Consider the following 20,811-nt stretch of genomic DNA (forward strand, 5'->3'; position numbering starts at 1 on the left):
AAAGAGATATATATGCAATTGTGATTTTGCAAAAACTTTATGGCAGAGTAAGTGGAAAGAGTAATTAAAAGAGCAACTTTCGAGCTATATAGATTGGTGTTTTGCTTGTTATGTATAATAATTACGCCTTTCTCCATGTTGAGAAATCGATCCAGAGTAGAAGTTGGTCAATTTGATCTTTGCATGCATGCGACAATGTCATGAATAATTTGATGCAGGTCATAGCCGTGAATGTTTTAAGAATAAAACATCAAATGTGTACTTATGTAGTGCTCTGAGGGTTCGTTGTTGTTATTCTTCGTTATAATATGTGAAGTATTTAATATATGAAACATTTAATACGTTCTTTCGTAAACACAAACACATGAAATATATGAAACAAACTGTATACGTTACTGGGTGATTTTTATTTTTCTGAAGTGCAATTTCATCAAGACCATAGATCGTTGGTTATTGAAAACTGGTGCCATGTTAAATCATTGTGTCCATTGTTCATTTGCTTTGATGTATCGTACACATACGTATGTACATACATGCTTGATTACTCAGCGGAATATCGATTTCCATAAATCACGAGAATAAAGGACAAGGAGACTGGAGAAGGTGACAAATGACAAAGATGATAAGCTTGAAATGTGTATATGAAAAGAAATATATACAATGCAAATAGCATGAAGCGTTCGAGAAGGTCGTCTAGGTCAAATTCATGTATGCAACTTCAGTATATTGGTATACAGAATTTGTGCTGGAATACACCAAACCGAGAAGCAGCCCAATTTAGGTATTTTATGTAATATTACAGCTCGCCAACAGGATATCTGCATTATGATTCTAGTAAATAATTAGTCAAATTAGTGTTTCCGGATTGTTCATCTTTTCTGAAAAACAATATTTTTTGCATAATGTTGATTCACAACTTCTACCCTACATACAACATAGAAGAATTACTTATGAACTCATTGGGCGATAAAGTTTTATCATGGTGAATTGAGCCTGTTTACATCAGCATATAAAACAATCATTTTGGGGGCTATGATACACTCCGCAATATAAACGCTATATTATTTGTTATGCTATTGATTTGATTGACCCTACACATACTCTTAACCAACCAACAAACCCTATAATATAATGCATACACATGGTGAGCTTAAACAAGTTTTTACCCATGCATATAGCTATGTAAATACGTACTTACCTACTTTTGGCCAACCTGTTCAGTCTTCTCATTCATTTTATTACGTAATAAATACTAGGATTACTGATGGTGAGTATTGTATGCAGATGTAGCCGCTGTTTTACCAGTTAACTGCAGTTGATAGGAAAATAATAATGCGAATCATCATCATATCAGTTAACACAAGAAATCGACCTTTAAACTGATTAAAATGCTCGTGACATGACCCATAACTGCTAAGGTTAGCTTGTAAGATCCTTACTCAACTCATACTTAATAAACACCTAGTACTTACTAATACATAATTGATTGATTTGTCTACTTACTTAGAGACACCACGAGGTAGGAAAGGTGTCCTGTCCAACCATAAAATTTACTATGGGATGCGGTAATAATGCTATTACTGGACACTATGCATGTACGGTGTGTGGGTTCAAGGTATTCACGAAAAAGTCCAACTTTAAGGCGCATCTGATTAAGGAAGCTTGGTTTAGCTTTCTCCCGACAGTTGGTGAAATTTCCCAAACCGACGTTGTAGGCGTAGAAGTTAAAACTTTGTCTTCTTCTAATGTTCAATTGGGAGATAATAATGTCTCACCGGAACATGCTGAACAATGTTTTAAGGTCTTTAAATCAAACTATTACAATTCATTGTTGTACTGTGTAAAACAATTCAGAAGGTATGTTTTCTTAGATTTCTTGTAGCAAATGTGAAAGTCCATTGGGGAAAAGCTGCTTTTCGAAAAGCAGCTTTGGAGAAGCAGAACAGCGGTACCAATTTCTCACCGGATCACTAAAGTTCGTGCCACCACAAAAATCTTGACGAGTAGCATTGTCTTTCATCCTTTAAAAATGAAAATCTAATGACGAGTTGAACGGAAGCAAAAAACCATAGATTTGTGAAGCACAGGAGATAAACCTATATACTAGGAGCTCCTGTACGGATATTATTGTAACTCTGGTTGAATGTAATCTCATGACTTCTTGTAAACCAATTAAGTAATAAGTTTCACTGCCAAGTATGTCTTTCAATATTTATCCAATAAAAACATACACACATACTACAAACATAAATACATGTACTAAATTCTTAATATAAATTCTTAAAATTACCAGGAATACTAATTATTATATAGAGACGCTACTTTCTGCACATACAAAAAACGCTTTGTCAGTAAGCATAATCTTACATATTACCACGCAGACTAAGACTGGTTTTGATACATTTTCTTAATAATTTCTGTAGCACTAGGTTTCAGCAATGGTGGGTCCTGGCATGCGTCCTGCAAAGTCACAAAAAGGTCAACGTTAAGCAATGATGATGATTAAATATCCTAATGCTTTAGAAATTAAAGTGTTCTCACATTGGGGAAAGTCATAATGTTCTTTTCTGGTGGCTGATGAGTGAAAGGGGTCCACGGGCCTTGTATGGATGGTGTATCTGTGTGTTGATAACTTCGATAATGCATTTCTCCATATCCTGCAGATGTCCTCAGTACTCCTAACCATTTGATTATTTCTTCACAGGGCATGTCATGAAGTGGCATCCACTCACGACCTTCATTTACTAGATACGAAATAAAAGTTTATTTTACTATTACAGTGCATGACATGACATCTCATGCAGAAGACTAACAAAAAGCGTACTAACAATACTCTGCGACCACGACAGGGCTTCTATGTCGTCGAGGTTTGAGATAAACCACTGTCCCAGGATTCTGTCGAGCAAATTCAACCAAGTGATTCTCAATGAACTCCCGAACTCCGCGACTGCCTCCGTGCGACTTGCAGAATTTGATGGTCATTCGCAGACACTGCGGAATATAACGACCCACCCCGTTCGCTAAGGGGGCTGTCACGTAGCCCGACTTTGTAAATAAACTGTTCACAGACATGTCAACGTTGTCACACAACTAATTGATAATAAATTACTTTTAGAACATAAAATCAAGCGTGTGATCACCGGCCTAATATTTTTCACCTAATCTCATCATCACATCACATCACCCCGCGTGTGCAGGCGGAGATGAGAAGTTTTTCCTTTGCAAAATCATCATCTTTGACTCATCTCTCTATCTTTCGTTCGTTCTTGCTTTCTCCTCCAGTGGTGAAAGTCTGTGTCCCATGAAGAATAACATTAGTGTCGAATCGAAACTCCTCCACGACGACTTTATAGTTTGGTTTTGGTTCAACCCCCCTTCATCAAACTAGAGGTCAGGCGAAAAACAATATTTAAAATACTGGAGTGTTTTTATTCATGGTGCATTGCATTGCATTGCATTGCATTTGTCTTTGTCTAATTTTATGAAATCTAAAATTGCTCCTCCTATCTTTATTTAGTATACAGAGTTTTGTCATAACTTGGGACGGACTGGTCTGTGCTGGCTGGATGTTGAACAAATTCATGTATATATATTTTTTTCTGGTTACAATTTGCAAATTACACGTAATATTTATTATTGTGTCACAATTTGTGGGCTTTAATGAAAATGGAATATCAACCTGACGTGATTTTTATATTCTAGCCAACAGAAAATTACAAAAGGACATTTGATCTTTCCAACCATTCATCTGAATCATCCAGCAAATAAGTGCCAATCAAACAACGTAGGATCTCAATGAATATTCATCTACTACTATAGCATTATTGCATTTGTAATTGAGATCCATTCCATACCTGCAGAAAAATGGGATTGGGTTTACGAGCTCTTTTCACTGCAATAACCGCCGGAGCTGTTTTAATTTTAACAGTTTGGTACTATGAAATGTGAGTCCCAATCAAGTCCAGACCACGGTCGAATGTAAATGCTATTTAGCCAGCCAATTTATCTGCCAAATCTATGCTTCCTTAACCTCATCCGTCCATTATTGGCGAACTTATAGCAATAATTTATCAAGTGCCTGCAAATCTTCACACCTTTGGTGTTCATTCATGCTCTTGGGGTGTAAAAGAACCAGGACATTCTTGTAATGCTACTTTGCATGCCGACTAGCGGACTTTATCCTCCTTGTTAAGATTTTGGACATTTTATACTGTTTAATTGCTTCATTTCTATATTATTCCGCGGGAGCAGGCGTTATGCATGATGATAAGAATAGAAATTCCCTGTGTAAATTACAAACCATTTTATATAACGAGACGTTTACGTAAATACAAATTCAGGCAAATACATTTTGGATTTAAAATTGCTGTCGGAGCTACAATTCTACTCTATCTGTTTATACCATTCCTATTCCACTTCAGTATTTCAATTCAGCAACATTTAGTCTTTCTCCCGTTTGGTGAGTTGATAAATCGTATATACATCTGTGAAACGTAGCCATCTATGTATTACATGCGTATTGATGTGATAATTTTACTCATATTTATAGTACGTTGGCCGCATAATGTAAACTTTTCTGCTCCTGAAACGGAAGAACTCTTTGGAACCAGGAATCTTTATTTGACGCCAGAAGAAGGCATTTCCATTGGCGTCTGGTAATAATTGCAAAAAAGTATCCATATTTACTTATCATCAACCCGAAATAATAATATTTACACAACTATTTTTATTAGGCATCTGCTTCCAAACAGTCTAATTGCAGATTCGAAAGGAAGGAATGACGAGTATTGGGAAAATGCAATGCGAAACAGTGGAAGGCCCATAATTCTTTATTTGCATGGAAATTCTGGTTCCAGGGCAGGGCCGCATAGAAAAGAGCTTTATCAAATCTTGCAAGAATTGGACAGTCATGTCCTTTGTTTGGATTACAGAGGATATGCGGATTCCACACAAGGTGATTAATAATTAGTCAGTCATATAAGCTTGTTGTTGTCGTTGTTTGCGTGTTTTTGGAAATAATTTATACTTATTTTTAATCCTTCACAAGTTGCGCCAACCGAAACTGGCGTGGTTTCGGATGCCAGGGCCCTATATAAATATATTCGTAGAATTGTGGGAAACACTGGAAACACCAAGATATTCGTCTGGGGTCATTCCTTGGGCACTGGGTATGTCAGCGTTTTAAATTCTGCATTTAAATATGGTGTATGGACATGATTAGAAATATATATTTATTCTTTTTCCAGGGTCGCATCTCATATGGTGGCAGATTTATGCGTTGAAGGGGACAGTCCTGCTGCATTAATTTTGGAGTCACCATTTACTAATATTGGAGAAGAAGTCAAAAACCATATGCTTTCAGCTGTGAGTTGACATTTTAAATAACTTGGAACTTGCATGTATGCACTACGACAAAAAAATTGGTTACAGATTTACCGGTATCTCCCTGGATTCGATTATATATTTGTGAGACCACTGGAAAAAAATGACATTGCATTCCAAAGTGACCGTCATATTGCCAAAATTGACATTCCTATTGCTATATTTCATGCGATTGATGATCCTGTTGTCCCATTTGCCCTGGGAGTCAAGGTGTGTATACATTATACAATAAAAACATTGCAGCTGATTTAAAAATATTGTCTGCAATATGTGCAACCTTTTTTCAGCTATTTCGGATAGCTGGACGCTCAAGAGGGACTTTAGCAAAGCCAGTCTACTTTAAGAGATTTGGAGAAGGATTTGCTCATAAATTTATTTGCAGGTTGGAATTATTTGTACTTGTATATTTCACAATTATATTAATGCACGCATATGTTACTTCCTCTTTACCTTTAACTGTTGTTAATTCTAGATCTCCGGATCTTCCCAACTTAGTTAAACAGTTTCAAAACTGTACCACGTCCGATACGTGGCCATGTGTTGGATTTGATAACTTTAACATTGAAATTGAGTAACGACAAATAATCTTTAATTTCTTAAGTGGTTGGTCGGTCTGTACCAGTACTTGCTAAGTGACATTCCTAATTCATATCTTAATGAATATCTTATTATTTTAAGGTTACTCACTTTTTGAGCATTGTATTTAATTTTGCAATTTTAATTCATATTGCTATTATCCGAATGCAATATACCTACAATTTTTTAAATTCTTCAACTTCAACTTCAAATTTCTATTAATAACTATGTACAATAAGCCTATGAGCTAATGCTGCTTAATAATTGGTATTTGTGTACCATTTTTTGTTGTGATAATTACTCAGCTCAGACTAATCCTAAGTCACGTGGCAGCCTAGCCATTTAGCCTGCGTTGTGTTGTGAGAAATAACCAATTTTGATATTCCGTCAAACCGGTCGCAAATTTGTCACAAATAAAATAGCGGATGTATGTGTTGTAATAATAAACCAATAAGCGCTCGCTAAAATTGAATTTTATTGGGTATTTTTATTTATTGCATGGAAATGTAAAGTGTGGACGACAAAAATACATATAAATTTTTATATTCAACTACTAATACTACTTATTCGTTGCTCATGGAAGTAGAGGACAGGTAGAAGTGTATAACAGAACAGAGACACGATAAGATTTGAAGGAAATCCACTCAACAACCCCAATTATTTTTGGTTTAATCGCCAAGTTTCATAGTCAAACCCACATGCATCTGAACTTTCTAAGAGTTTCGAAAATATCATTAGGCACATTACGCACGAATACACGCTCACCTTATCTATCTCAACATAAATGTGTATAAACAATTTAGTTGGCTTTGAAGGTCAGAGCGTGAGAAAATATTCAGAAACGAGATTTCCCGTCAGGTCCATCCTTAACGAACTCGTGACCAAGTGGGTTTGCACATTTTCCACACTTAACCTAAAATCATTAAATTAAATTAAGTCTTGCAATTCACAAGTTGAAAACTCTATAAATCTCATATTTCAATTCAACATGTTCAGTTCACATTGTGAACTTCACAAACCTTATAGGCCCTCGGTGACTCTAAATGCTTTGCCACCGAGTCAGGATGAATGGTATCACTGAATGCAGGCCAAGGAGAATTGTGCTCATACTTTTGTCGGCTATTAAAGAAATTACTAGTTATATTGTTCATAAATATTTTTGAACATTTGCATGTTTTATCCGAAAAGTTAATACCTGCTGAACAATTCGTATCCACATTCAGCACAACAATAAACACCTAGAAAAATCAGCGAATAATCGTAAAACCATTAAGATTTTAAGAATTTGAGTATCTCCAGATTTATTTTTACTTACCAGGTACAAAGTGATCCTTATAAACCTCTTTACTTGACCACGAGCAGAAAGACATTTCTAAATCGAAGTTATGGGATTATAGTTTCTAATAAATGTTAGGAAAATAGGTGATCTCCTTATATTCTTTAGCTTAAAAAATTGCTTAAATCTGGGTTTGAGTTTTAAACTATATTTTTATCTAGTAAGTCTGATATGTGGTAGCTGTGTAGACGCGTCGTGGTTTCGTGACCTATTTATTGGCACACTTTCACTTTTACATAAGAAATACTTCCTTCCATAAGTTCGTTGTTGTGTCAAACGCAGCCCAGCAACCTTTATGCCTTTATCCAACCACAAAGATGATCCAAAATCGGCCTATTCAAATTCAAAATTACATACAAGATTTTTTGAAGTCAATCCGATAAACAAGACCAACTCTGAAAGGGTAATTTTGTATTTGGTGGAAGATCAAACCTTTGCATTTCACATTCCTATATTACGCATTCCTTTCACAATCTCACCACTTAACCATAAGAAAATTTTTGCATGCAAATGGTTTTAACTTCTTCAAACCCGTGTTGAGGAAGTTAACCATCTAAATTGCATAGTTGAAATTATTAAACTTAATGACAAATTATTCTATACACCCTAAAAAAACAAATTATTACGTAGGCGTTTACATGAATACGTATTTTAACTGAGGAGGGGAGCTTGCGAGGTTGATAATAACAGATATTGGTGCCCTTTGGATATGTGGTAGGGACCCATGAGTGTACTAAAACCCTGAAGTAGTTTGACTCCATGGCCACATTTGCGCCCGCCACACCCACTCAAAAATGTCCAAAAAACGCTTTCACCCCAGTTTTCACTCACTCAAATCCACGCCAAAAATCCAATTTTACTCGGATTTTGAAATTTCTTTCACCATTATACTCCCAGATAGTTGCTTTCTTCAATCCAATATCAAACTCAATTTTATTGATGATTATTTCGCAAACATAATTTGTTTTGTTGATGACTACAACAATGCTCATTCAGAATTTTAAATTTTAAAAATACTAAAAATTTCGAAAATATTGAGTTTGATATTGGATTGAAGAAAGCAACTATCTGGGAGTATAATGGTGAAAGAAATTTCAAAATCCGAGTAAGATTGGATTTTTGGCGTGGATTTGAGTGAGTGAAAACTGGGGTGAAAGCGTTTTTTGGACATTTTTGAGTGGGTGTGGCGGGCGCAAATGTGGCCATGGAGTCAAACTACTTCAGGGTTTTAGTACACTCATGGGTCCCTACCACATATCCAAAGGGCACCAGTATCTGTTATTATCAACCTCGCAAGCTCCCCTCCTGAGATATTTATGATTCACAATGCACGTGTTATAGCGATGTATATACGCATGTTACACTACTGTGGTCTTAAACTAGAATATTCGTATTTTCTCCGCATATGCAAAAGTATGTGTGTGATATAAAAATAGTAAAAAAAATTGTATCCTAATAATATAGTCGTACATGCACAGTCAGAAAAAACTAAATACATACCATCCATTACATAAAAAAATCCCCCATCCTTGAATAAGTCTGTAGCTAACAAACTGCGTGATATGTGACAGACAACTATACGAGATATATGTTATTTTAACATCTTTAGCAACCTGACTGTAATTGATGAGGTTGTTATTTTCATTTCATTGTGCATTTAACACTGATCCCCATTATACTTGCAAACGATTCTCCCCCAGCGTAATAAATACAGTTACGATTACATATGATTGTTGCATTATAAACAATCATCTGTTGAGCTCTTTTCCCATGGGTTTTAGTGTCTAACTGGTGATGATAAATTGGACTAATTTAACAATAAATAAATCATTTAACGCAAGGATCCATAAATTACACATAGTTGTTACAAATATTTCTATTTGAGCATGAACATTTGGAAAAAACGAAAGCATGCACGCATGTATAGTTTTCGTTACACGAACAACAGTGTTATCGGTGTTTGAGAGAATAAGCAACACAATGAAGCAGCCAAATAAAATATTGTGAGAAATTAGTTTGGTGGTTTACTTACTCATGTCTAAGTTTATACGTATGCATCTTTGCGTCGTATAATCGTCATCAGTTTTGTATTTTGTTAATGTTAAGTGAGCAGCGTACAGGATTTGGGCCAGAATATTTTTATGCACACAGATACACATCTCAATACTGCACAAAGTTGTAAAATTAAGAATGGCTAAAGAAGTAACTTCAATTACGATAAACTATCGTGACATTATCAGAGTACTACGAATCATTACATTAGTTTTGCTCTTGCTGACTGCTGGAATAGTGTCCTTTGTTCTTGTATATTATGGAATGTAAGTGTCTCAAAGCAGTTTTGCGCATATTTTAATATGCCAATCCTTATCAACTTTTTAAATTTTATCTTTACAGATTTTCTTTAGGGGGCTATATCGGATGTCTGCTGTTGCTCATTTTACTAACATATCTAGTTTTACCAGTTATTTTTTGTTTTTGTCCTCATCTTCACCAGTCCATGGTTTTCCAACGTGAGTACTGCTTTACCCGTAGCTTCGTAATATGACGATTTATCTGAAATATCGCCCTGATAATATTAAACGTAAATAGCGCATGTGGATGCTGCTGGAATTGACTTTGAGAAACCTCAAGACTTGAGAGGGGTCCGTAATTTTAAGATATCGGACGGTACAATAGGTGTATGGTAAATAATTCTAATTCTGTATACTTGGATGAAAAAGGGTCCTTAATCTTGTGTCCATAATTCCATGTATTTGTGTGATAGGCATATTCTACCCTCCAGCTTATCCGACAAGTCTGAAAACCAAGAAGCGTCTTTTTGGCAAGATGCAGTGAGAGCAAAGGGACACAACGGGGTAATAGTTTACTTTCACGGCGTTACAGGTAATAACTTGATAATTTTCTTATATTTAACTCATGTTAAACATTACTTGTATTAATTTTGATTCCAAATTAAATAATATAAGGCACTAGAGGAAAATGGCACCGAAAGGAACTTTACAAAGTCTTACAAGACAAGGAGCACCATATCATTAGCTGTGATTATCGTGGATTTGGAGACTCGACCAAGGTGAAAAGAATAACGGAAAGTGGCGTCGTCGATGACGCTCTCGCAGTTTATCAATTCGTTCGGCAAGAATTGCTGGGAGGAGATACGCGAATTCCTGTATTCATTTGGGGTCACTCACTGGGTGCTGGGTAATATTCACACATGTTCAACTCAAAGTTTACAAAATAATTCCCCCACGTAATATAAAATTGTATCATCCCAATAATATATGTAGAATTTCATCACACGCAGTAGCAAAATTATCGGATCTCATTACTCTTCCATGTCCAAATGGACTAGTGTTGGAATCGCCATTCGACAACTTTGGTGAAGAACTTAGAAACCATGCTAAATTAAAGGTGCTACATAAGTACAACATTATTATGGATCCTCTAAATCGTCTTATGTGCAATGTCTTGAACTTCAAGGGTGAATTATATTTTAACAGATTTGGAGGCTTCTTCCATTCTTTGATCGTTTATTTGTCAACCCATTGAGAAAAAGTGATATAGCATTCCAAAATGATCACCACATTTCTAAAATTTCGGTCCCAATTATGATAATGCATGCAAAAGATGACAACGTTGTTCCCAGTCATTTAGGAAAGCGGGTGTGTTATGCAAATTATTGGTATCATTAATTTATTAGTTTAATCATTTAATTCTTTAATTTTCAGTTGTTTGAAGCAGGACGATACCGACCCAATGATTTCAATCCATTATATTTTGTTCACATGAAGGCTGGCAAACATAATGAAATGTACAAACTGAATGCAGAGTTTGGGAAGATTATTACTTTATTTACCGATGCATGCATGCATGCATGCATTCCGATAACCAACCTGAACTTGAACAGAAATTCTTGTTGGCATCATGATTGCTCGGTTGATGCTGAAATTGTGTGCAGTCACTGCTAGTAATTTTTTGTCACCTTCTCCGTCTCAGAAAATTGAGTATCGCATAACGCAAAATATTCCAAGAATTTGTCAGCATTGTTAATCGTCTATTTTTGTAATATGTGCGGCACATAATGCGCCATAATTTTAACCCTAAATACAAATATACCTACTTAAGAATACTTAAGTACTGAAGGATATTTAAAATGAATAAAGTATGAACTACATGCACGTTGCATTGTTTTATTTAATTATCCCATATTTAGATTAAAGTTTATTACCAGAAATTTTAATTCTAAAGTAAAGTCATACATATTGTATAATATGCGTTACAACATTTTTGATCACGGATTAATATTGATATCTCAGCATACAAAAGTACTTTGACAGTACACTTAAAATGGCCCAACAAAGTCGTAAAAGTTAATCTCATGAACCACACCGATCCAATTTATGTATAGTATAATTTAATGCATCGCATAACAAATCGAGTTATTATACCCTCAGACATCGCTAAAATCATATACACAAACCCCAATGAGGAAATTGTGCTAGTAGTGCACAAATCTTCATTTCTAATCAATTTTGATTGTAAAAATCAGTTTAAAAATGAAGATCATGATTTGAGCACTGTGACCTCAACGGTCGCACTATCAAATCGGCTATCAGTCAAGCCAAAGGTTTTTGAATATTGTTCAAATTTCGAAATTTGACCTTTCATTTATAAATGAAAGTTATGCGGTTACTAGATGAAAGCTAAAATAAATAGGACACAAATTATTCATTTTAAAAACTGTTTAAATAATTTGTATGCGAATAAATTCAATTCTGCCCAAATTGCTTACTTTGTTTCCCGTTGTGATCACAGCTTTTGACTGTTTAGTGGCTGCATAAAAATCAGTCTCAAGTTGATACGAGAACAATTGTACTCGAATTGTATACGCACAATAATTCGGCTGCAATAATGATGCAACTCCATGTCACAGTTTTATCCATTTGTCTCTACATGATCGATTCACCGCAACGTATTTACATAAAGTAAGCATGTTTTTTTTGCCATTTGACGATATACAGCAAACGTACGCATGAAACCTACAACGTTTAATTGTCCAAGTGCAAAAATCCATCTTTAAAATTGTTGATAAGGCTTAAAGTTCTATTGAGTGCTATTGAATCCTAAACAGATAATCACCACACCAGCGTGGTTACATAATAAAGCGTGCATATGACTTTGATTCCTGGATGTAAATTTTCTCCTTTATTGGATAAGTCATTTGATTCCTTTTGAGTTTTTCGCATGGATGGCGTCATGTATCATCCAAAACGTTATGCTGATGCAAATGTTCAAAAGTAAATGCAATGGTGAAAGAGGGTCTGGACTAGGGTAATCTACCACTTGTTTTGTTAAAAGTTGAATCCTTTCATGAATCTGCAACTTGTCATTTGCCTTGTTATTCCTATCATTATCAGTCAAAACAGGTCACACGATCTTGATATATCAATCGTGCATGCGTTGAGTAGCCGGAGCATAACAGGGTTGCCTCGAAATCCATTAATTCCAGCAATTGTTTAAAGATAAGATGCACGTTGGTGCTCGTGGTCATTTCTCTTTGAACAGTGGCCGTGGGTGCATGCGGTCGTGATCCCATTCTTTGGCCATTTGCATAAAATTTCACCAAAATGGATTTTACAGAGACCAAGCTCAAGCGCAATCCAGTAGAGAAAGCAAACCCAATCTCAAGACTATTCTTCTTGTGGCTCGTACCATTATTCAGGAAAGGGTACAAACAAGATCTTGTATTCCAAGACTTGTACACAGTTATTAAATCTGATCATGCAGAGACTCTGGGGGATAAGTTGGAAGCGTTAGTAACAATTTGAGCAAAAGCAGTATTACGTATTTAAATATGTAGTGTGTTAGTACACCAAAATTTGTATTTTATTTTCAGAGCTTGGAATAAAGAATTAGAAAGTGCCAAAATCCGTGGGAAAAAACCCAGCCTTTCCAAAGTTTTGTCTCTCTTTGTTTGGAAGCGGCTATTGTTCAGTACTTTATTCTACTGTTTCGATGCCTGGATAGTTTCGTATGCTACAAAATTATGCCGGAATTATTTATGACTAATAGTTAACAATTATACATTTCTATAAGGATGCATTTTCTGTGATTTATTACCAGCGTGTCTCAACCGTTACTACTTCGAGCTCTGATCCAAACTGTAAATGATGGAAACAAGAACTCATTAGAAGCATTTTTATACGCGGGCGGAATTTGCATTACAACTTTTGCTCATGCAATTATATTACATCCTACGGTATTTACTTTGTTCCATATGGGTATGCAATACAGAGTTGCGACGTCGGCGTTAATTTACCGAAAAGTAATTTAGCAATTTTATAAATTTTGGCGATTTATTTAAGAATTATTTATGTATTATGTAGCAAATTACCAATGAAAATTGCAGGCCTTACGTCTCAGCAAAGCTTCACAAGGCAATGCAACCGTAGGAAAACTAGTCAATCTTTTGAGCAATGACACGTCGAGATTTGATATCAATATGAACTTTATTCCATTTCTGGCTGCAGGCCCAGTGCAATTCATCATCTTTTCCTATTTTTTATACGATGGTAAATACATAAATATATTTATTCCAAGCTGACAATTGTGAGTGCTATGTATTTATGAATATTTACATACGACAATATTTACAGTCATAGGACCAGCATGTTTTGCTGGGATCGGATTCATTGTACTCTTGCTTCCCATGATGTGTATGTACATACTTATATTGTGCATAATTATTTTTTCTATGCAGTTTAAGAAACATAATAATACATAGATCTAAATGGAAAGTATTCAGCAAAATTCCGATTAAGTGTCGCGAATAGGACGGACACACGTGGAAAAATAATGAATGAATTAATTGTTGGGATTCGCGTCATTAAGATGTGAGACTTTTGATAGCGCAAAGCTTGTTAAATGAATGAAGGAGTCCTAATAATTGGTTGTTTTTATAAAGGTACGCGTGGGAAGTTCCGTTCTCCATGCTAATCGATCAAGTCAGAAAGTGAGACAAGTGAAACTCTAACCAAGCAAATTACAAAATCTGGAATAATCTTGATGAATCTAATTGTCTAACAGATTAGAAGTAGATGAACTCAAGAAGAGGGCAATCTTGAAAGGAATTAATTTAGCTGTCATCAATTTTGGTCCAAAGTTCATTGCCTACGTCACCTTTTTAGTTTACGTTCTGCTCGATAATCAAATGTCATCAGAAAAAGTGTTCTTTACACTGACGACACTTTACGTCGTTACACAAATCATGGTACACTTTATGCCACAGGTATTACAGAGTCTTGGGATTAACGAAAGTGGGATTAATGATTAGGATTACGGATTGATTTTAAAAAATTCGGGATTGAGGATTGAGATTAGGGATTAAATTAACTCGGGATTAAAATTAATTCGGGATTAAATCTCTCAAGTCATTCAATGGGATTAGGGATTAGGATTAATTTAGTCCGATTTTAATCCCGGAATGGGATTAAAGTCGTGTTTATCGTCGATCACATTTATATCTAGTTAATGTTTCTGATGTCTTAATTAAATTGTTTTATAAGTCTTAACAGTGCGATTGAATTTGAATAACCTAATGACCATATAAATAATGACCTAAAGTGTGAGTTGTCGCTTAAGTGACTTAAGTCCAGTCTCCATTTGATTAACATTCAAGTGTGAATGAGTGGGCATTACCACTGGCCACTCTAGGTTATTATTATACGGCCACAAGAATATGAAGTGTACAGATGAGTGACATAAAATAAGTTTACTTAGTCATCAGTGAACTAAAATCAACTTTAACAGATGAAGTCTTATCAAATGTTTTTAAATACATGAACTATTTGTTTAATAATATCGAATTTTTGTTTGTGAAATACAACGATGGAATTTCGATAGTTATGGCCCATAACTTATGGGAAACATATTTTTAATTGAAACAAAAGGAGAACTGGCAAAGTCTCTGAGAATTTTCAGCAGGTGGAGCTGATTTAATCCCATTTTAATCCCAAACTTGGATTAAGATTAATCAATGCGCTCCGGGATTAGGATTAGGGATTAATTATTTTTTCAAAACTTTTTGGGATTGAGGATTAGGGATTAAAAGTCAAAACTTGCGGATTGAGGATTGGGATTAAGGATTAATTAATCCCCAATCCCAATCTCAATCCTCAATCCGTAATCCCGGATTAACCAGACTCTGGGTATAAAGCATTATTAATTATTAAATATGTGCAAATTGGACTGAAAAGAAATATTGCAATTGAGTTTCTAAAATAATTTAGGCAGCCGCTGGAATTGGCGAAATTCTTGTTGCGACTCAGAGGATAGAAGCAAGTTTTTCCTCATAAATATAAAATTCTTATTGGTAATCTAGTATTTAATTAATCGGTGTTAAACTGATTTTTCAGGAATTTCTGTTATTGGAAGAGCAAACGAAAGGTGAAATGTTGGTTCAACATTTAACAGCATCAGATCCAGAAATTAGGTTTGAAAATGTCACAGCCAGGTATACATTTGATTTTCATCAGCAATATGCACATTTATTGGTGTGAAACATTCAATGTCAGATTATACAATCTGTTAAATAGTTGGACGAAAGATCGAATAACTTTGGATGACATTACCCTCAATGTGTCAGGAGATAAACTTCTCATGGTCGTGGGTGCAGTGGGTTCTGGAAAATCATCATTTTTGCACTCATTAATTGCCGAATTGTCAGTCTCGAGAGGACAAATCACCGTGTCAGGAACAACTTCTTATGCATCTCAAGAACCTTGGGTGAAAATGAGAATCAAAAATGTTCTTAAAAATATCTAAATAGTTTCAATTTCAATCTCAGATTTAATTATGTAGATCTTTGCTGGGAATTTGAGACAAAATATTTTGTTTGGTCAGCCTTTCGATTCGGCACGGTACTGGGCGACAGTAAAAGCCTGTGAACTTGACCCTGATTTAATCCAATTACCCTTCGGCGACCAGTAATTACATTATACAAAATAGTTATGCGTAGTGTACAATTTCGAATTGAATACGGAAATTCAAATAAATTACGATACATATTTTTTTATTAGGACAATTGTTGGGGAGAGGGGGGTAGCTTTGTCTGGAGGGCAGAAAGCTAGGGTGGGTCTTGCGAGGGCGTTGTACCGAAAAAGTTTGATATATTTGTTGGACGATCCCTTAAGGTACGCATAATTGAACTTTATATGTCATTATCCATACAGTTGGTAGTGGTTTGGATTTAGATGCATAATATTTTATATTATCTATGATGCAGTGCAGTTGACAGCAAAGTAAGCCGGCAGCTTTTTGAAAAGTGTATACGAGGATATTTAGCAGGATCACTTCGAGTATTGGTTACTCATCAGTTGCAGTACTTACCACAAGCAGATCAGATTGTAGTATTACATCAGGTAACGCAAATAATTTTGGTCCAACAATACGTAGCCTAATATTTTCAAATTCATGTTAAATATGAGTCACACATATAAACGCAAGTTATGTAGGGAAAAATTTTGGCACAAGGAAATTATGACGAACTTGTCTCAAAAGGAATTGACTTTGTCAGTCTTATGACATCAGAATCTGGCTTGGATGAAGCTACCAGAAAAATTAGTGTTGTCCACAATGAGAAGGTTTGTACGTATATATATATATATTGTTCCTATATTGTGATACAAGCCCATTTTTTATTTATCTGTTTGCCTATTTGTTTATTGATGATATGTTTCCTCCATTATGTGCTAGAAAACTGAAGAGGTAGCTCCTAGTGATTCTAAACCAGAGAAACAGTCTGAAAAGATGTTGGCTGGTTCCGTGACAGGAAAAACGTACCTGGAGTACTTCAACACTGCAGAATCTTTCATCGGTCTAGTGTTTTTAATAGTTTCGTTTCTCATGGCTCAAGTTCTCTTAAGTGGGAACGACTATTGGTTATCTTTTTGGTACGGAGCAACAAATTGTTGCCAAATATATTCACAACATTTTTGGTGAAGTAATTTGATTCATTATGTTTTTCTAGGGCGAATGACGAAGATCGTCGAAGTAGCATAGAGCGGAACGAGACTGGCTGCATCGGTGTCGAGTCTGTGTCTTGTGAGAACAATTACTTGGGTCGAGACACGTACCTGTTAATTTACACGGGATTTAACGTAGGAGCCATTACTCTCACCATTACTCGAGGGGTGTGGTTTTTTCTGTTCTGTTGTAAAATTAGTATAAATTTGCATGACCGAATGTTTCGAAGCCTAGTCCGGGCACCTACAAAGTTCTTTGATGAGAATCCTTCTGGCAAGTGCTGCTCATGCTTTAAAGTTGGATTTCTATAATTTTGGTTAATAGTCTATTTTAATCATTTTTACTTTAACAGGGAGAGTGATGAACAGGTTAGCTCATTTTTGCTATTTAAGTAGCTGTAATATCTGCAAACTTATATCGGTGGGGGTGTCATGTTACATGTGTATTTATGTGCATTAGGTTTACAAAAGATGTTGGGACCATAGACGAGCTGCTACCCCCGGCCATGTCCGACGCTCTCGCGATATTCTTAAATATGATCGGCGTGATAACCGTCGTAATTATTTCAAATGTTTATCTCAGCGTGCCGACCGTTTTTCTGTTTATTGCCTTATATTTAATCCGCCTATATTTCGTCCAAACTGCTCGTTCATTAAAACGACTCGAGTCTCTCAGTAAGTTCAACTTAAGTAGAATTTAAAGTGAATATTCATTACGTTTTTGAGGATATGTGATACATTTTCAAGGGTTAAATTTATATTTACAGCTAGAAGTCCTTTGTTCACTCATTTAGCTGCGACAATGCAGGGAATAAGCACTATACGAGCTTCAAATACACAAAGTATATTGGTTGACCAGTTTGATGGTCATCAAGATATGCACTCATCGGCATGGTACTTATTTCTAGCGTCGAATCGGTGGTTTGGTAATAAAAACTCACAAGACCTTGAGCAAAGCAGAGGGATATTCATGTCATTGGTGTAATTTTTTCTCATAGGAATCTGGTTGGAGTTAATTTCATGCGGGTTTCTCACTTTTGTTGCGTTTAGTTTCCTAATAATTGCAAGCTGTAAGGAACTTGTAGATAAATTAATATATCCGGAACGATTTAACAGTTGGGCAATGACATAATATTATTTCTAGCAAGTGACGGAGGAAACATAGGATTGGCAATATCTTCAGTTTTAACTCTAATGGGCTCTTTCCAATGGGGTATGAGACAAGTGAGTACCTTTGCATACGTACACACAGTCTTCAAGTTAACTAAATATAAATAACTGTTTCAAAGTCCGCGGAGACCGAAAATTTCATGACCTCGGTTGAGAGGGCTCAAGAATACGTAAAACTAGAATCAGAAGCACCACTGGAATCAAACTCAAGTATGTAAATAACCAAACGTGTCATACAAAAATGTGTGAAGTCTCACATAACTAAGAAATAAGTTCTTACGTAAATATTATCAACAGATAAAAAACCTCCAAGTGATTGGCCCATTGGAGGACAAATTCGGTTTCAAAACGTATTTCTCACTTACGGTGAAAAACCTGTTTTAAAAAACTTAACGTTTGAGATTGGAGCAAAAGAGAAAGTTGGTATTGTTGGCAGGTACTGGAAAATAATAGAATTGTACATGCACAATACATGTGCATTATTAAATTGGAAAGTGAAGTTGCAAATATACATATTTGAATATGACAGGACGGGAGCAGGCAAAAGCTCAATGATTGCTGCCTTATTCCGAATGACAGAACCTATGGGGGAAATTTTCATAGACGGCGTCAACATTGGTGAAATTGGACTGCATGACTTGAGAAAGAGCATCTCAATCATTCCACAAGATCCTGTTTTATTTTCTGGAGACGTTAGGTATAATCTGGATCCATTTGGGAAGTTTCAGGACTTGGAACTATGGCGTGTCATTGAAGAGGTTAATTTATAATTGATTCCTAATACATTGGTATAAAATTTTGGTTGCAAATTTATCTAGCTTTATCGCCAATAAGCTGGAGCTAAATTTATACAAAATTACATCATTTTTTGCAGGTTGAGCTTAAAGATGCAGTGCCAAGTTTGGATTTCAAAGTAGCCGACGGTGGAAGCAACTTCAGCGTGGGCCAGCGTCAACTTGTATTCAACAAAATATACAAATACATACAAATTAATACAAATATACAAATTACCTGTTGCAATGTAAAACAGGTATGCTTAGCCAGGGCAATTTTACGAAAAAATCGCGTTTTGCTGATGGATGAAGCTACCGCTTCTGTAGACGCTCGCACCGATGCATTGATTCAGAAAACAATTCGTTCAAAATTTTCGGATTGCACAATCATCACAATTGCTCACAGGTAAACGCTGAATTGACCTGTAAGAAGCTTTCAATAACAATTATTACCATTTTTTTCCAGACTTCACAGCGTTATTGACTGTGACAAAATTTTAGTCCTAGACCATGGTAATTTGGAGGTAAATTGGAATTATGCAAGACTAATTAATAAGTGGCAATTTTCTTGTTTTGCGAATTTGCTAAAATTTGCTTTATTATTTTTAGGAATTCGGACACCCCTATTCCCTGTTACAAAATACTGAAGGTAAACTAACCTCAATGGTAGCACAAACTGGGAAACGAAGTGAAGCCATGTTACGCCGATTAGCACAAGAAGTATAAATAAATCTCAATACTTTTAATTAGAAAACCAACACTGCATACTAATTAAGTTTGATTTATAAGGTTTATTCCGGAAGACGAATATCTTACAGTGAACCCATACCAGAACCAGATGACGAACCAGAATGAATATCAAAATCATATTTTTTTAATACGTAAAGATACAATTACTATGTAATATATAGCATAAAATGAGTTAGTAAAGTTATTGAAAAACAATAATCCTTATGAGGTGAAAGCTGATGCATAATTTAAAAAATAACCAACACTGATCAGCATATACATAGCAGAAATAAAATAAGTATACATACACTTGTCACTGATGGGTATTTGTAAATATATGTATTTGATAAGGATAAATTCACTTCATAACAAGTAACTTGCTTATTTTCCTGTCATGAAATTTTAGAACTAACTTAAAATCTTAGGATGAGTGATATTATTTTGTTACACCAATTTGTGCTCACAATATAACAAATCAACTAAACTTGCAAATCCATGCATGACTGGCTTAAACTATTCTTGTTGTCTCATAAATGAACTGGAAATGGAGGTCGAGGTCATCAGGATGACGACGAGACGACTCTATGCGAGCTTTTTTAGTATGCGTAGGGCATTAAATATAACGTTCAACGTTGAATGGAATTTTCCATTTGCTCATCAATATTAAACATGTTTACCCTAAGCATTACAGTATGCATGCAGATTGGACAGCATATACATGCATATGTATGTATGTACATTGACATTTGAGCACAAAAACATTTGCACACTCTACATCCCACATCCGATTATTCCATCAAATAAATATTAACAATGGAAGACAAGA

At 35.4% G+C, this 20,811-nt stretch overlaps 5 protein-coding genes and 2 long non-coding RNA genes across 13 annotated transcripts; 4 read left to right on the forward strand and 3 right to left on the reverse strand.

The window, feature by feature from the left end:
- Positions 1–831: 831 nt before the first annotated feature.
- LOC110843901 lies at positions 832–2,245 on the forward strand. Of its 3 annotated transcripts, XR_004834131.1 has the most exons (4): positions 832–1,144; positions 1,285–1,418; positions 1,508–1,801; positions 1,872–2,245. It is a non-coding gene; the product is annotated as an uncharacterized LOC110843901 (long non-coding RNA). The 3 variants fall into 3 exon arrangements; XR_004834132.1 differs by lacking the exon at positions 832–1,144 and having other exon boundaries at positions 1,190–1,426; XR_002547407.2 differs by lacking the exon at positions 832–1,144 and having other exon boundaries at positions 1,194–1,418.
- On the reverse strand, positions 2,200–3,173 carry LOC110843900 (39S ribosomal protein L43, mitochondrial). Its single transcript, XM_022089959.2, has 3 exons — positions 2,829–3,173; positions 2,542–2,744; positions 2,200–2,460 (listed from the first exon to the last, which is right to left on the reverse strand). Exons 1-3 carry the CDS (start codon positions 3,070–3,072, stop codon positions 2,383–2,385), a joined length of 525 nt encoding a protein of 174 aa, XP_021945651.1. The 5' UTR covers positions 3,073–3,173; the 3' UTR covers positions 2,200–2,382.
- A 30-nt stretch (positions 3,174–3,203) lies between these two features.
- LOC110844114 (lysophosphatidylserine lipase ABHD12) lies at positions 3,204–6,430 on the forward strand. 3 transcript variants are annotated; one of them, XM_022090240.2, is made up of 12 exons: positions 3,204–3,390; positions 3,518–3,583; positions 3,703–3,784; positions 3,861–3,944; positions 4,341–4,459; positions 4,550–4,655; positions 4,734–4,954; positions 5,048–5,168; positions 5,247–5,364; positions 5,431–5,592; positions 5,670–5,764; positions 5,855–6,430. In XM_022090240.2, the coding sequence occupies exons 4-12, from the start codon at positions 3,865–3,867 to the stop codon at positions 5,955–5,957; spliced, it is 1,125 nt and encodes a 374-aa protein (XP_021945932.1). In that variant the 5' UTR covers positions 3,204–3,390; positions 3,518–3,583; positions 3,703–3,784; positions 3,861–3,864; the 3' UTR covers positions 5,958–6,430. The 3 variants fall into 3 exon arrangements, with proteins under 3 accessions (XP_021945932.1, XP_021945929.1, XP_035704338.1); XM_022090237.2 differs by having other exon boundaries at positions 3,703–3,944; XM_035848445.1 differs by lacking the exon at positions 4,341–4,459 and having other exon boundaries at positions 3,205–3,390.
- On the reverse strand, positions 6,426–7,951 carry LOC110844115 (methionine-R-sulfoxide reductase B1-A-like). Of its 2 annotated transcripts, XM_022090243.2 has the most exons (5): positions 7,727–7,951; positions 7,274–7,627; positions 7,154–7,196; positions 6,978–7,077; positions 6,426–6,871 (listed from the first exon to the last, which is right to left on the reverse strand). In XM_022090243.2, the coding sequence occupies exons 2-5, from the start codon at positions 7,326–7,328 to the stop codon at positions 6,758–6,760; spliced, it is 312 nt and encodes a 103-aa protein (XP_021945935.1). In that variant the 5' UTR covers positions 7,329–7,627; positions 7,727–7,951; the 3' UTR covers positions 6,426–6,757. The 2 variants fall into 2 exon arrangements, with proteins under 2 accessions (XP_021945935.1, XP_021945934.1); XM_022090242.1 differs by lacking the exon at positions 7,727–7,951 and having other exon boundaries at positions 7,274–7,715.
- Positions 7,952–8,735: 784 nt separating this feature from the next.
- Positions 8,736–11,465, forward strand: LOC110843754 (lysophosphatidylserine lipase ABHD12). Its single transcript, XM_022089786.2, has 8 exons — positions 8,736–9,612; positions 9,689–9,804; positions 9,884–9,977; positions 10,059–10,177; positions 10,261–10,492; positions 10,579–10,702; positions 10,792–10,953; positions 11,020–11,465. Exons 1-8 carry the CDS (start codon positions 9,485–9,487, stop codon positions 11,257–11,259), a joined length of 1,215 nt encoding a protein of 404 aa, XP_021945478.1. The 5' UTR covers positions 8,736–9,484; the 3' UTR covers positions 11,260–11,465.
- Positions 11,466–11,468: 3 nt separating this feature from the next.
- Positions 11,469–12,388, reverse strand: LOC110843755. The gene is made up of 2 exons (XR_002547400.2): positions 12,084–12,388; positions 11,469–11,994 (listed from the first exon to the last, which is right to left on the reverse strand). It is a non-coding gene; the product is annotated as an uncharacterized LOC110843755 (long non-coding RNA).
- A 438-nt stretch (positions 12,389–12,826) lies between these two features.
- On the forward strand, positions 12,827–20,204 carry LOC110844610 (multidrug resistance-associated protein 4). 2 transcript variants are annotated; one of them, XM_022090853.2, is made up of 30 exons: positions 12,827–13,103; positions 13,188–13,322; positions 13,415–13,616; positions 13,701–13,863; positions 13,948–14,007; positions 14,076–14,184; positions 14,256–14,303; positions 14,378–14,579; positions 15,580–15,627; positions 15,706–15,803; positions 15,886–16,075; positions 16,151–16,275; positions 16,369–16,482; positions 16,575–16,710; positions 16,804–16,932; positions 17,045–17,241; positions 17,319–17,587; positions 17,667–17,682; positions 17,774–17,988; positions 18,081–18,239; positions 18,312–18,383; positions 18,458–18,537; positions 18,603–18,693; positions 18,781–18,919; positions 19,013–19,241; positions 19,358–19,441; positions 19,514–19,662; positions 19,723–19,780; positions 19,866–19,976; positions 20,046–20,204. In XM_022090853.2, the coding sequence occupies exons 1-30, from the start codon at positions 12,919–12,921 to the stop codon at positions 20,109–20,111; spliced, it is 3,879 nt and encodes a 1,292-aa protein (XP_021946545.1). In that variant the 5' UTR covers positions 12,827–12,918; the 3' UTR covers positions 20,112–20,204. The 2 variants fall into 2 exon arrangements, with proteins under 2 accessions (XP_021946545.1, XP_035703251.1); XM_035847358.1 differs by having other exon boundaries at positions 14,378–14,561.
- Positions 20,205–20,811: the final 607 nt, after the last annotated feature.

Source organism: Folsomia candida, unplaced genomic scaffold (assembly GCF_002217175.1).
Source record: "Folsomia candida strain VU population unplaced genomic scaffold, ASM221717v1 Fcan01_Sc002, whole genome shotgun sequence".
Taxonomy (NCBI): domain Eukaryota; kingdom Metazoa; phylum Arthropoda; class Collembola; order Entomobryomorpha; family Isotomidae; genus Folsomia; species Folsomia candida.